The sequence below is a fragment of the Manis javanica genome, chromosome 10 (assembly GCF_040802235.1).
Source record: "Manis javanica isolate MJ-LG chromosome 10, MJ_LKY, whole genome shotgun sequence".
Classification (NCBI taxonomy): Eukaryota; Metazoa; Chordata; class Mammalia; order Pholidota; family Manidae; genus Manis; species Manis javanica.
Window position 1 is genome coordinate 8,522,233 of NC_133165.1, and position 13,427 is coordinate 8,535,659.

Here is a 13,427-nt window from a genome sequence, read left to right on the forward strand (position 1 = left end):
CCTGGCCTGGGCATGCAGTCATTTGAGGCATCTTGAAATATTAAGTTGGCTTCCGCATGTGTAAAGTAGCACAATAATCACCCCTGCCTCATGGGATGGATGAGGATTGAATGAGTTTCTGTGTGCAAAATGTTTAGAAAAGGAATTTACAAAGAGTAAGCATTCAATAAGTGTTAGGCACCACCCACCACCACTACCACCATCACCGACTTCATTACTGTTTTTATTCTCCTCATCATCGCTACCCTCACTCCATACTCAGTGGCTCCCCATTGCCTATAAAATCACGTCCTACCTCTTCCCAACATGAAACTTCTACTGCAAACACCGATCTCTCAGATCCTACACGCTTTTCCCCACCCTATCCCCCTATACAGAAAGCCCTCCACTTTCTAGCCCCATCTTTCGAGGCCTGGCTCCAGGATCCCTTCCTCTGGGAAGCCCTCCCTGATTGCTCCATCCCACTATACACCCTCTGACCTCTTGCCGTGATAAACATCTTCCTATTGATTCCAAGCCATGTTCTGCTTTATGTAATTAACCACCACTTATTAAGAGCCTAGGTGTGTACTGCCTACGGTGCTGGATACTTTGAAGGCAGAGCTTCTAATCCTCACTATCTATCCCTGGGTTATAGATATTCCTCATTAAACAGATGAGGAAATGAGGACCCAGAGAGGGAGAGGTTAAGTAACTGGTCTAAGGTTTCCCACTTAGGAGGGCTAATGGGGGTAGAGCTGGAATTTGACAACTCTGCCACGCTTCATTGTACTACTTCATAGCAATAGGTAAGTTTTCATGGATATATATCATCTCTTCAAGTAGATTAAGAGCCTATGGAGGTTCAGTGTTCCTTCGTTAATTTGATCACTCATTCAGCAGACATTTATTGAGTCCCCACTGTGTGCCAGGCCATGCAATAAGCATTCAGTGGAAATTCATGGATTGACTACACTTTTCCTTGTCTGGGCAGCGGAACTGGACCAGTATGTGTTCCAGGACTCCGAGCTGGAAGGCCTGAGCAAAGACATTTTCAGTAAGTTGTGTGTGGTGGTGGGGCATTGTCTCGGCTCAGCTGGCATTTCCTTCCTTGCCCCACAATCCCTGATGACCCCCGCTGATGGATGGTCAGATCCCTCCTCAACATTAGGGCAGTGGAGGGTCACCTTCGTGTCCCTTGACGGTGTGTGTTAGCGTCTTTGTTTTATTTTCCAGTCGAGCACATAGGATCAGAAGAAATGATGGGTGAGAGTGTGGAGGTACTGGAGCAAGCAGGGCAGAAAAGTCAGAAAAGACGTGAGTAAGCCCCTCCGTGACCCACCTCGCCTTACTTCTCTCCTGGCCCCATCTTGTCTCCGAAGCCTGTTGCGACTCCTAGTTGCTTCCCTCACTAAGTCCTGTCTGCTCCACCTGGTTTGGGTGTCCCACCCACCTCCCCATGCCCCACTGCTCCCTGGTGACCCACGGAGGAAGCAGACGGCCCAGGTGCAAATGGCCACTCTCCTGCTGGCTCTCTGTCCCTGGTGTTTCTGGTTGTCTTTTCCAAAAGGACGCTTGGGCTCTGGCTTCCTTTCCATCCTTAGTCGTTACCGCTGTATCTGAGGGGCTTCTTTTCAAGCATGGGTTCGGCTGGAGTCAGCAAGAACCGGGTTTGAATCTTGGATCTGCTATTTATGATCTGTGTGACCTTGGCGAGTACCTGAACCTCTCTGAGCCCCTTGCTCTGTCTCCCTGCCTCCTTAATCTATCCTTACCCAGGAGCCAACATGGGCTTTTAAACGCAAATCAGATAATATTGCTGCCCTGCCAGCAATCCAATGGCTACAAAATACCTACCATAAGGCCGTATGATCTGACCCTTCCCACTTGTCCAAACTCACTGTGAGCCACTCTGCTCCAGCCACACTGGCTTCTTTCCATTCCTGTAACCTACACTCCCCACTCCGCCTCAGGGCCTTTGCATTTGCTGTTCTCTCTGTCTGGAATGCCCTTCCCCCAGTCCTTCCCATGGTGGGCTCCTTTGGACCTTTTAGGCCTTGGTTGACATGTCATCTCCTCCTGGAGGCCTTCCTTGGCCACTTTTCCTACATAGATTACCTCACTTACTATCTGCTTGCTTGTGTCTCTCTGAGCACCTGAGCACTTGTCACACTTTGGACTTATTTTGTTTATTGCCTTTTGCCTAGTTGCCCTGCTGTGAGGACAGGGGCCTTGTCTTTCTTCCCCGTCCTGTATCCCTGGCCCCTACCCCTTTGCCTGGTGTATCAGAGCACCTCACAAATATCCCCTGAATGAAAATATCTGTAAAGTGGGTGTAACAATTAATCAAGTGCTCGCTATGTGCCAGACCACGTGCAAGCCCTGTGCCTTTTTATTTTTGAATAGGTAGAACAGGTACACGGTGTAAAAATTCAAAATGTACCAAGAATAGTCAGGGGGGGAAAAAACCTCCTTCTCACCCTGTCCCGTTTCCCTCCCTGAAAACAATTTATGCTGCCTGTTTCTTTTTTGCCTTGTTAATAATATTCTATTTCTCTCTAAGCCAACTCTTTTTATAGAGATTTTCCACACAAATGACCACATTTTGAACTACTCTCTTCTGCACCTGGCTTTCTTCATTTAACATGTCTGGGAGGTCATTTCCATATCACTGATGGGGAACACATGGTCCCGGCTCTAGAATTCCTCTTTCTTTCTTTGTTTTCATTTTATAAACATTTTCCCTAATATTTTATTATGAAAAATTTCAACATACAGGAAAGGCGAGAGAAAACAACACATATCCAACACGGACCTAGTGTTTGCTAATATTTGCCTTAATACGTATCTATCCATCTGTCTGTCCCTCTATCTGTTCACCCATCCATTCATTTTAGTTTTGGAACATTTCAAAGTAAATTGCAAACAGCAGTACACTTCCCCATTCGCCCTTCTGCATTCTTGTTCTTTGAGGACTGTGTGGGGTTTCATTAGTGGATGAACCATAATTTGTTTCATCAGCCCCTTGCTAAGGGACACAGGGTTTTTCTCCGTTGATCTGCTGAGTACTTAATACTCATCGATTTCCAATGTGCTCCTGCAAAGCAGGAATCACCACCCCTGTTTCACAGATGAGCAATCAATGGCCCAGAGAGGCTGGGTTGCAAACACACGGCTTAGGAAGGGATCAAAACCAGGTTGTTTTTCTTTTTCTTTTTTTAAACTTGAACTCACCTTGTGTTCTGCCTCTCCCCGTGTTTCGCTGCCCTGGGGGCTTCAGGTGGGGTTGGGGTACAAGGCAGAGGGGTCAGAGGAAGGGGAGGAATGGGACTCCCAATGCCACTTTCCAGTGTTTAAAGCAAGGCCATAGGGACTGCTGGGCTCCAGGAGGCCCCCCTGGCTGGGAAGCTTCCCTGGCGCTGACCATGGTGTTCTCTTTGCAGCCTTCCCAGACGATCTGCCCGGGGACCTGAAGCATAGGAAGCTAGGTGAGCAGGGTGGGGTGGGCCCAGGGAGACTGTGAGGCAGGAAAGCTGCAGCCTCCTCAGGTGCATGTATAAATGGAAAGCCAAGGCTCAGAGAGGTGAAGACACTTGTCTGAGATCACACAGCTAGTGAGAGAAGGAACTGGAATTCAAGCCAAGATCATGTTTCATAGCCCAGGCTCTACAGTGTGAGAGCTGCTGGGAGAATCAGATTCTCCTACAAAGCCTTTCTCTTAACACCCCGTCTTTTTAATTCTGAGTTAGAGTGGAGAACCCCCCTGCCCTCCTCAGCGCCCCCAGGCTTCACCAAGCCTCTCCCCCAGGCTGACCATCTCCTCCCCCCAGATGCTTCCTTCCCCCTTCCTCTCCCCAGCTCCCTGGGCGGGGAGCAGACTGAGGAAACAGCTCCTAGTTTGGTGGAAGAAGCCCAGTCTCTGCCCTCAGGAAGTCCCTCTGTGATGTGGGGGACAGGGCCCCTGCCCAGAGGGACCCCAAAATGATGCAGAGTGACCCCTGTCCTCAGAATGTCCCCTGTCTGATGGGAGAGACAATGTTCCTACTTTCCAGACCCCTGAGCTGGTGGGAGAGACCGGAGTTCTGCCCCTGAAGGTCCCTGGATGATGGAGAAGCTCCCAGTCTGAGGGGGGAGGCGAGTCCATACCCTCTCAGATCTCCCCATTAAGTGGAGGAGAAAATCCCCTGCTCCAATGTTACTGTGTGACAGTCCAGCCCTCCTTTGGGAAGTGCTTGGGGCCTCTTAGGGGCCCCTGAGGGCTCAGTGACTGGCTGCGGAAGGTGGCAGGGGCCTGAAACCAGCAGCCTGTCTCAGGAAGTCCCCAGGGCCCAGTCACCGGGACAGGGCTGGGGCGCTGCCTGCCCAGAGCAGTTGCTGCTCAAACCAGCTTCACCCAGGACGTTTCCCCAGCTGCCAGCAGAGAAATCCGCTCTGCTCCCCGAGCTCTCCCTGTCCCAGGGAGGCCCCTCCAGGCACCCACCCAGATCGCCCAGCCTCCAACACAGCCTCTTCCTCACAGCTGAGCCCCTTGCCGTACCCATGGTGACTGGCACTTTCCTGATGGGGCCAGTGGACAACTCCTCGGTGCTGCCCTGTCCGTTCCCATCTGCTCTGTTCAGCAAGAAGCCAGCATCCAGCCAGACCCGGCTGGAGGAAACCAACCTGACGCCCGGTATGTTCAGGCTCGGAGAGGGGGACCTACCCCCTCCCTGGGCGTGCTTGAAGAGTGGCTAAGGCAGGGACCACCAGGGACAGGAATCCACACACACACACACACCCGCCCCAGCCAGTGTCACCCACCTCCATGCCAGCCAGTCCCATCCCCAGGGGCCCCATGAGCTCAGCCCACGCCAGAGAATGTGCCTGGGAAGGAAATCCATCCCTGGGAGCATGGCAGGGAATCCCCACAGCAGGGAACTGTGCGCCTAGCACCTTCTCTGTGCCAGCCGCTCTGCTCCGTGCTCAGGACACCCAGGGGGCAGACAGAGCTGCTGCTCTTGGGGAGACGGGAGCCCTTTAGAAAGAGAGTCAGATGTCAGTCGGATGATCACAGAGCAGGATACAAGCTGTTTGGATCCTGCCTCACTGCATTTCCTTGCAGTCCCCGCTTCCGGTTGCTTGTTGGGCTGCCTCGCTCTCCCTGCTGGACGCGTGCAGATCATCCCCACTCTGCCCCAGGGGCTCTGGCGCATCTCAGGGGCTGGGTCAGGGGTCTCCAGTATACTCATCTACCAAGGTGAGTCTGGGAGGCCTGGCCCCCCACTCTGCTACCTGATCACTCCCCAATCCCATCCCCCCTCCTTCCCCAGGCATAGGACAGGTGTAGCCCAGCACCCCTCATGATCTTCTCTCCCAGAACACCCTCTTCTGTCCCCATTTCCCATAAATCAAAGCAGAAGACCAGAGTTCCCCAAGGTGGTCTGGGTGATTAACCCACCCCCTTGTCTGTGTGGCTTTTCATGTGTTACTTCCCCCTAATGAGGCTTCATTTTTTAAACTTTTTTTAACTTAAAAATGCTTAATTTCATATCATAGACAAATTTTCACAAATGCCTAGGGTGCCTAAATGGTTTTCTTGGCTTCACTGGAGATGGATGGTAATTATAGATTTGCTTTGTTTATGTCACCATATTCCTATTATGTTAATATGTGTGTGCAAATTAGTTAGTAGTTTAAAACCTATACATACTTAAGGTACTCTACAAGAAGATATGTCAAAGAAATAATCAATCCTCCCATGTTTCCTTCCATATGCTACATCTGTAGCTTTTCTTCTTTCTTCCTAATTACAACCCTTAAATAGAATTCGTGCCTCATATCGAACTTACCGAGTATCATAATTCCTCCAGGTGGTAAAGATACCTCGAGACAAGTGCTGGGCATAGAAGCCACAGGGCATAAATCTGCAAAGAAGTAAAAAGCTAACCTTTTCAAACAATATGGCTTCTCTCTCACTTACCAACTTTACATTTCCCTGTATGGCCCCGGAAGATGACTGGTTAGCCAGAGACGGGTAAGATTCCTCAAGGGAGGAACAACCTAAGACAGGCACAGTCGCAGGGGGGCCATCAGGTGAGAATTTGGGGATCAACAGAGGTGAGGCTCAGAACCTCACCCCCCCTGCTTTGAGAGAAACCTTCTGCATCCATGGATGTTTTGCTGCCCTTGTCTAGCCTGGATTAATACTTAGTCCATAGGCACACACCTGACCATCTGATCATCTACATTTGCCCTCTTACAGCACTAAACTATGTTTTCTACCTTTATCTTGCATCTACCTACCACTTCAGCATTTTATTAAAAATAAAAATAAAAATAATAATAAAGGGAGAAATGTGGGATCAACATATAAATCAAGTACAAAAATCAAACGAATATTCATATTTGACCTGATTGTTTATAGGTCTTAATGCGTGATCAAAACCGAAAGTTTCTGTGATGAATGCCCTTGTACTGTTCACCATGTAAGAATTTATTCACTATGTAAGAATTCATTCACCATGTAAGAACTTGTTCGTTATGCTTCAGAAGATTGGAGACTGATGAGAATTAGACTTGAGATGGATTAATGATTGTACATTGAGCATTGACCTCCCTATACTGAATTTTATTGTTGTTAACAACCATTTGAGCAATAAATATGAGAGATGCCCTCTCAAAAAAAAAAATACAATGTAACTTAAGTTGTTAAAAAAAAATGCTTAATTTTAAAATCACATCAATACATGCTTATTAACAAGCCAAACAGTAAGAGCTGCCTGCAAGAGTTACCGAGTCTTTCCTTCACTCTCATAGGATACTGTTGTGAACAGTGTGGTGTGCATCCTTACACAGCTTTTTCTTAATTGCCTTGTTTCCTGATCAGCGAAATGGTCCCTGCTGACCTGCCACACTGAGGTGTTGTGACTTGTCCAGGGGAAGGCATGTTTGGACCATCAGGGGTGGGAGAGAGGATAATGCCCAGGGGGCACTCTCACTCAATTCGTGGGCATCCTTTGAAAGTTGCATGTAGTTTTTGCATAATGCACTGGCACCTCAAAAGCAAGGGAACATTGATGACATCTAGGATAGTAAGCACTGACCTCACAGCAGGAAGAGTTCTGAAGCAACACCTGCCCCAGGCTCCCTCTGAGCTGACTGTGCCCATTACGAAGATGGGGAACCAAGCCTCTGCGAGCCAGATGTCACTCCAGAATTCTTTCCTCGATTTCATCCTGAGATATCTTCTTTTGGAAGTCCCCCTTTCCCTCCCCAGACTCCCTAAACCCCACAGCCTGATTTGGGGTGGGGGTGACCCAAGTGGGCTCCTGGTTGGGTAACTCGCTATTCTCACACTTGCCTCTTACACTTCTGTAGCTGAGATGCACCAGGCAGGCCAAATGCCTCCTACCAGTAGTCCACCTGTCCACAGCTTCCCAAAGTCTCCAGACCGGCCTGGCTCCACCAGCCCCTTTGCCCCGTCGGCAGCTGACCTCCCCAGCATGCCCGAACCAGCCCTGACCTCCCGTGCGAACATGGCAGGTGAGGACCCTGCTCAGGTGAGAGAGGGAAGGCATTGCTGCAGACAGTCAGGTCCACAAACGGAGCAGCCACAGGGACAGGCAGGTTGTGTTTGTGGGTAAAACAGGGCAGGGAGGTGCTGGAGGGACAGAGGGCATGGTGGGCTGGGTGACGGGGTCAGCTGGAGAACCATGGCCCACCTAGACCGAGTCACAGCCTTCGCTGTTCCTTGTCCTGCAGGAAAGCAGGCCCAGTGTGGCCAGATCTGAAATGTCGGCAGAATTTGCTAATTTTGATTTTTAAAGTGATATTGTGGTTTTTAAAACATGGGCAACATTTTAAAAAGTACAGCTGGCCAAAAAAGACATTTTTGAGTAGGATAGTGCCTCGGGCTATCACCTTGTAACCTCTGTCTCAGGGAGAGTCAGCCCGTGTGACTCTGCCCTTGGGACACGCAGAGGACTGAATGCTGCAGAGGGAGAGGAGTCCTGGGGGTGCCCCTCACCCTAATCTGACAAGGGCTTCTTCATTGCCAGAGAACGAGGTGTCCCCTACCCAAGGACTGGCAGTTCACCAGGTCCCCAGCAAGCTTCCAAAATGGCCTGGTGAGTGGTGGCAGGTCCCTCTGCCCTGGGTGTGTGTGTGCTTGGGGAGCAGTGGAGGGGGGAAGCCCAAACCTGGCTTCAGGTCAGTCATTCACTCAACACTTACCCAGCCCATGTGTTGGCCCCTCACTCATCTGATTCCACCCCTCTTACTCTGAGTAACATTTATCGAGGTCCTACCCCTCACAAGCCCATGCCAGGTGTTGACACCTGGTTGTTGAGCCTGGGAGAACACATGAGGGGACCCTGGGGGACAGCGAATGGATGAAGGTAGTTGTGAGGGTGGGAGTGAGGGGAGGTGGCCACGAGAGAGCCGGACAGGAGAACGGCCCTACCCGCTCCCGGCGCTCTTCCAGACACGTGAGATATGTTAAGTCAGAGTTGCAAACCACCCTAGGATTATCCCCATTTGACAGATGAGGAAACTGAGGCACAGTGGTTCTATAACACACTCGAGATTACACTACTGAGGGGCAGAGCTGGCATTTGAACCAGGCACATGGATTCCACCATCTTAGCACCACCTCCCCCAGGGCCTTCCTGTAGTGAGCAGGTGAAAGAGGAGGTCAGTGAGTCAATGAAGAAGTGGGTACATGAGCGAAGAGTGAAAGAACGGGTGTGAATGCATTCGTATTAAGTGTCTGGGTAACCCAGCGAGGCTGCTGATAAGAAGGCCGTTGGTAGAGACTGGGCAGCCAGTGGGTGAAAAGCTAGTGATGGTGGTAGGCCTGGCATCTCGGCTGTTCTCATGGTGGCCTGTCTTGCCACCAGCAATCACCCACTCACCCACCCCGGCTTTGCAGAGAGTGTGGAGCGGTTCTGCCGCTCACTGCGGGACAAGTACCAGGCCGAGCCTGCAGGCCCGGAAGGCATCCTGGTGGAAGTGGACCTGGTGCGGACACAGCTGGAGAGGAGCAGCAGCAAGAGCCAGGAGAGGGAACTGGCCACGCTGGACTGGGCGGAGCGGCAGCTGGCCCACGTGGGTCTGGCCGAGGTGCTGCCGGCTGCTGGCGACCGCCGGCGGCCGCGTGACACCCAGGTGATTGCTGCGCTGGGCAAAGCAGGTCAGGGTAAGAGCCGCTGGGCCCAGGCAGTGAGCCGGGCCTGGGCCTGCGGCCAACTGCCCCAGTACGACTTCGTCTTTTACTTGCCCTGCCACTGTTTGGACCATCCGGGGGACACCTACCGCCTGCGGGACCTGCTCTCCCTGGGCTCGCAGCCCCTGGTGGTGGACGATGAGGTCTGGGGCCACATCTTGAGGAGGCCCGACCGCGTTCTGCTCATCCTGGATGCCTCCGAGGAGCTGGAAGCCCAGGACGGCTTCTTGCACGGCACGTCTGGCCCGGAGCCTACAGAGCCCCGCTCCTTTCTGGGACTGCTGGCGGGCCTCCTGCAACGCAAGCTGCTGCGCGGCTGCACGCTGCTGCTCACGGCCCGGCCTCGGGGCCGCCTCGCCCCGAGCCTCGGCAAGGCCGATGCCCTCTTTGAGGTGGCCGGCTTCTCGGCTGAGCAGGCCGAGACCTACGTGATGCGCTACTTTGAGCGTTCCGGAGAGACTGAGCGCCAAGAGAGAGCGCTGGCGCTCCTGCGGGGCCGGCCCCTTCTCCTCAGTCACAGCCACTGCCCCACCCTGTGCCGGGCCGTGTGCCAGCTCTCCGAGGCCCTCCTGGAGCTGGGTGATGAGGCCAAGCTGCCCTCCACCCTCACAGGACTCTACGTTGGCCTACTGGGCCCTGCAGCCCGTGACAGCCCCCCGGGAGCCCTGATGGGCCTGGCCAGGCTGGCTTGGGAGCTGGGCCGCAGACACCACGGCACCTTGAGGGAGGGTGAGCTCCCCTCGGCAGCGGTGAGAGCGTGGGCTGTGGCCAAAGGCTTGGTGCAGCCCTCCCCGGGGGCCCCAGGGACTGAGCTGGCCTTCTCCAGCTTCCTCCTGCAGTGTTTCCTGGGGGCTGTGTGGCTGGCTCTGAGCAGCGAAATCAGGGACAAGGAGCTGCCTCAGTATTTGGCATTAACCCCAAGGAAGAAGAGGCCCTATGACAACTGGCTGGAGGGCACTCCACGCTTTCTGGCTGGGCTGGTTTTCCAGCCTCATGCCCGCTGCCTGGGAGCCCTGGCAGGGCCAGCGACGGCCACCCTGGTGGGCAGGAAGCAGAAGGTGCTCACCAGGTACCTGAAGAGGCTGCAGCCCGGGACGCTGAGGGTGGGGCGGCTGCTGGAGCTGCTTCACTGTGCCCATGAGACGCTGGACACTGGGCTCTGGCAGCACGTGGTGCAGGGGCTACCAGCCCGCCTCTCCTTCCTGGGGACCCGCCTCACGCCTCCCAATACTCACATGCTGGGCAGTGCCTTGGAGGCAGCGGGCAGAGACTTCTCCCTGGACCTCCGCAGCACTGGCATTGACCCCTCTGGACTGGGGAGCCTCGTGGGACTCAGCTGTGTCACTCATTTCAGGTGGGGGCAGGGGACGGGGAAGAGGGCTTCTTTGCAGGGAACACTTGCTATGATCTTGGCACTGCGCCCAGTGCTGGCTCTGTGAGGTCTCACTTAGAATACACAGTGGCCAGGTTGCGGAAAAGTGATTCCTCCGCTTTTGTGGAGGAAGGCAAGGGTCAGAGAGGGACAGCAGCTTGCCCAAGGTCACACAGCCAGTGAGAGGCAGCATGATTCTTTCAACCAAAATTTGATAGTCTACTATGTGCCAGTGATTGGGTCATATCTGGAAGCTAAGACTGATCTGGGTTCGAATTTGTTTCCTTCTCTCCCTCCCCCAATCAAGCCACCGTTTTGCCATAGTTAAATAAGGTCACAGCCTCCCCTTTACCTCCCTACCTCCATTCTCTCCTCTTCCATTCCACTTCACATCTAATAGAGCAACCTTCCCAGAACTTGCGTCTGATCATATTCCGCCCCTATTTACAACCCTTCAGAGGTACTTACACTGCGCTCAAGGTGAAATCTAAATTTCTTAATTTGGCTCATTTAAATCCTTCTGCAATCTGCTTGATCACTTCAGCCTAACATCCAGAGAATCTCTCCCACCTACCCTGTAAACATATTTTACCCAAACTTTAAGTTCCTACACCATTGTAGTGGTTCAACCAAGAACTTAGCACTGAGCTTCCTGGTAGCCAAAGCAAAAGGGCCAACAAAACCACTGGGATAGTTGAGGAAAAGGAGGAATTGATAAGGGCTGATGTGATCATGGAAGGCTTTCTGGAGGAGGTAGGGTTTAAGCTGAAGAAGGAAAGTATTTGAATAGGTAGGAGGTCCCTTCATGGAGCTGCCACTCCATTACGGTCTAGCCCAGTCACCTTGCCTGGATCTGAGGCCATTCCTCCACAGGGCGGCCTTGAGTGACACAGTAAGGCTGTGGGAGTGCCTGCAGCAGCGTGGGGAGGCCAAGCTACTCCAGGCAGTGGAGGAGAAGTTCACCATCGAGCCTTTCAAGGCCAAGTCCATGAAGGATATAGAAGACCTGGGCAACCTCGTGCAAATTCAGAGGTGAGCAGGGGGAGGGCACGGGAGGTGGTCCAGGGCCACCTGCATGTCCTCAGTGCAGACTGAGGACACGGAGGACCTAATATTAAGTTTGCCACTAGCAGTTCTCATGCCTCCTCTCCTTTGGGGGCATCCCATGCCCTCCCCCTGGGCCATGGCCACCTGGAATCTCTCACTGCAGTCAGTACCCAGGCAGAGCCCCCAGGGCTGATGACTTTGTTCCATTCAAGGCTTGCCGACATGTACCCAGTTTTTTCTCAGCTAAAGCCAGGGAGACATTCTCCCCTGCTAAGAGTTCATGAGCTGCCTTCTGCATCTAGTAACAGGTGACACTCATGACCACTTTTCAAGGCAGCTAGGACTGGCTGAGCTCTAAAGTTCAGAGGGCAGAGAAAACTTGACCACAAAACAACTTTCTTTTACTCATTTCTCCATCATACATTGTTTGAGCTCCTCCTATATGCTGCCTGAGGTGGGTGAACACAGTAATGCCTTAATAACATCCTGTCCTGAGGTTTTTCTTTTTAACATGGGAGCAAAAATGTCCCCAAGGAAGGCAGTCCATCTGACTGGGTCAGGCATCCCAGGGCTCATAGGTAAGAGCTTAGTGCAAAGCAAAGAGCCTGCTCCCCGTTAACACTGCCATTCTCTCCAGGACAAGAAGCTCCTGGGAAGACACAGCTGGGGAACTCCCTGCTGTCCGGGACCTCAAGAAGCTGGAGTTTGCGTAAGCTATGCAGTGAACTGTCTTGGGAGCCCGCCAGCTTTCTTCTCCAGCGTCAGCTGGGCTTGAGCCACCAGAATGGAGGTGGTGCAAAGAGTTATTCGTACCCTCTTGCCTTGCCACTCTGGCAACCAGCTTTCAGCAGCTGGGGCACGACCCATCTGGGCTAGTGCTGGAGTTTCTTGGGTGTGAAGCTAACTGGCCCATTTACTGGCAGACATGCTCATTCAACAGATGTACTCCAATGACCAAGGCCACTGTCCCCAGTGAGCTTGCAGTCTGCTGTATATAGGCAGTTACCACCTGCCTTGATGAGTGGCAGGAAGCTCAAGGACTGCGGGAGTGCGCGCCTGGGGGAGGTCAAGGGGACTCCTGGAGAAGGTGATCGAATCTTGACACAAGAGTAGGATGGGACCAGGTGGGGAGGCCATGTGGGCTGGAGGTATCATTATTAATATAAGGTATAATATTAATATATTATTAATAAGATTCGCATTGTACAGATATAGACACTGAGGCGTAGACAGTGTAAATTGTTTTTCCAAAGCCACAAGAGTCAGGTCAGCCTAGCTCTTGGTCCTTTGATCCTTGTTAGAGAACAAAATCATCTAACCATTAGGAAGGAGTGATGAGACACCAATAATATGCTCAGTGCATTGAATACATAATCTCATCAATTCCAAGAGCTACTCTGGGAGATAGTCATTATCTCCCCCATTTTACAGATAAAGAAACCGAGGCCTTGCCAGTTTAAGTAACTTGCCCAAGATCCCCCAGCTGGTTACCCACAAGCCGTCTGCTCCTCCTGATCACTGCCCCCCACTGCACCCCAGAAAAAGCCAAGTGTTTCTTGTTTTGAACAGAGATAAGATGCCAAATTTGTGCAAAGATAAAAATGTTGCTGAAAAGAGGAAATGTATGAAAACAGTCGGCCAGGGCCTCTTCTGGCTTTGAATTATTTTCCGCTTAAAAAGCCCCTAACTTGAGGTCGGAACTGTGCTCTGTCGAACAGCAGCCTTGGGGTGGAACAGCCCAGAACCAGGAGACAAGCCACCTGGGGTCGGAAGCCCTGAGAAAGTTCTGAGGAAGGAAGGAAGGAAGGAAGGAAAGGTCTATTTCGG

At 52.3% G+C, this 13,427-nt stretch overlaps 1 protein-coding gene across 4 annotated transcripts in view; it reads left to right on the plus strand.

Annotated features, from left to right (window-relative positions):
• CIITA (class II major histocompatibility complex transactivator) overlaps window positions 1–13,427 on the plus strand; it is a 43,929-nt gene that overhangs the window by 21,691 nt on the left and 8,811 nt on the right. For all 4 annotated transcript variants that reach the window (XM_073214751.1, XM_073214750.1, XM_073214752.1 and 1 more), the window contains exons 4-13: window positions 974–1,036; window positions 1,216–1,296; window positions 3,423–3,467; window positions 4,499–4,651; window positions 5,081–5,215; window positions 7,336–7,500; window positions 8,016–8,084; window positions 8,888–10,535; window positions 11,427–11,585; window positions 12,238–12,309. In XM_073214751.1, the coding sequence (XP_073070852.1) occupies window positions 974–1,036; window positions 1,216–1,296; window positions 3,423–3,467; window positions 4,499–4,651; window positions 5,081–5,215; window positions 7,336–7,500; window positions 8,016–8,084; window positions 8,888–10,535; window positions 11,427–11,585; window positions 12,238–12,309 (2,590 nt within the window). The remainder of the gene's footprint in view (window positions 1–973; window positions 1,037–1,215; window positions 1,297–3,422; window positions 3,468–4,498; window positions 4,652–5,080; window positions 5,216–7,335; window positions 7,501–8,015; window positions 8,085–8,887; window positions 10,536–11,426; window positions 11,586–12,237; window positions 12,310–13,427) is intronic.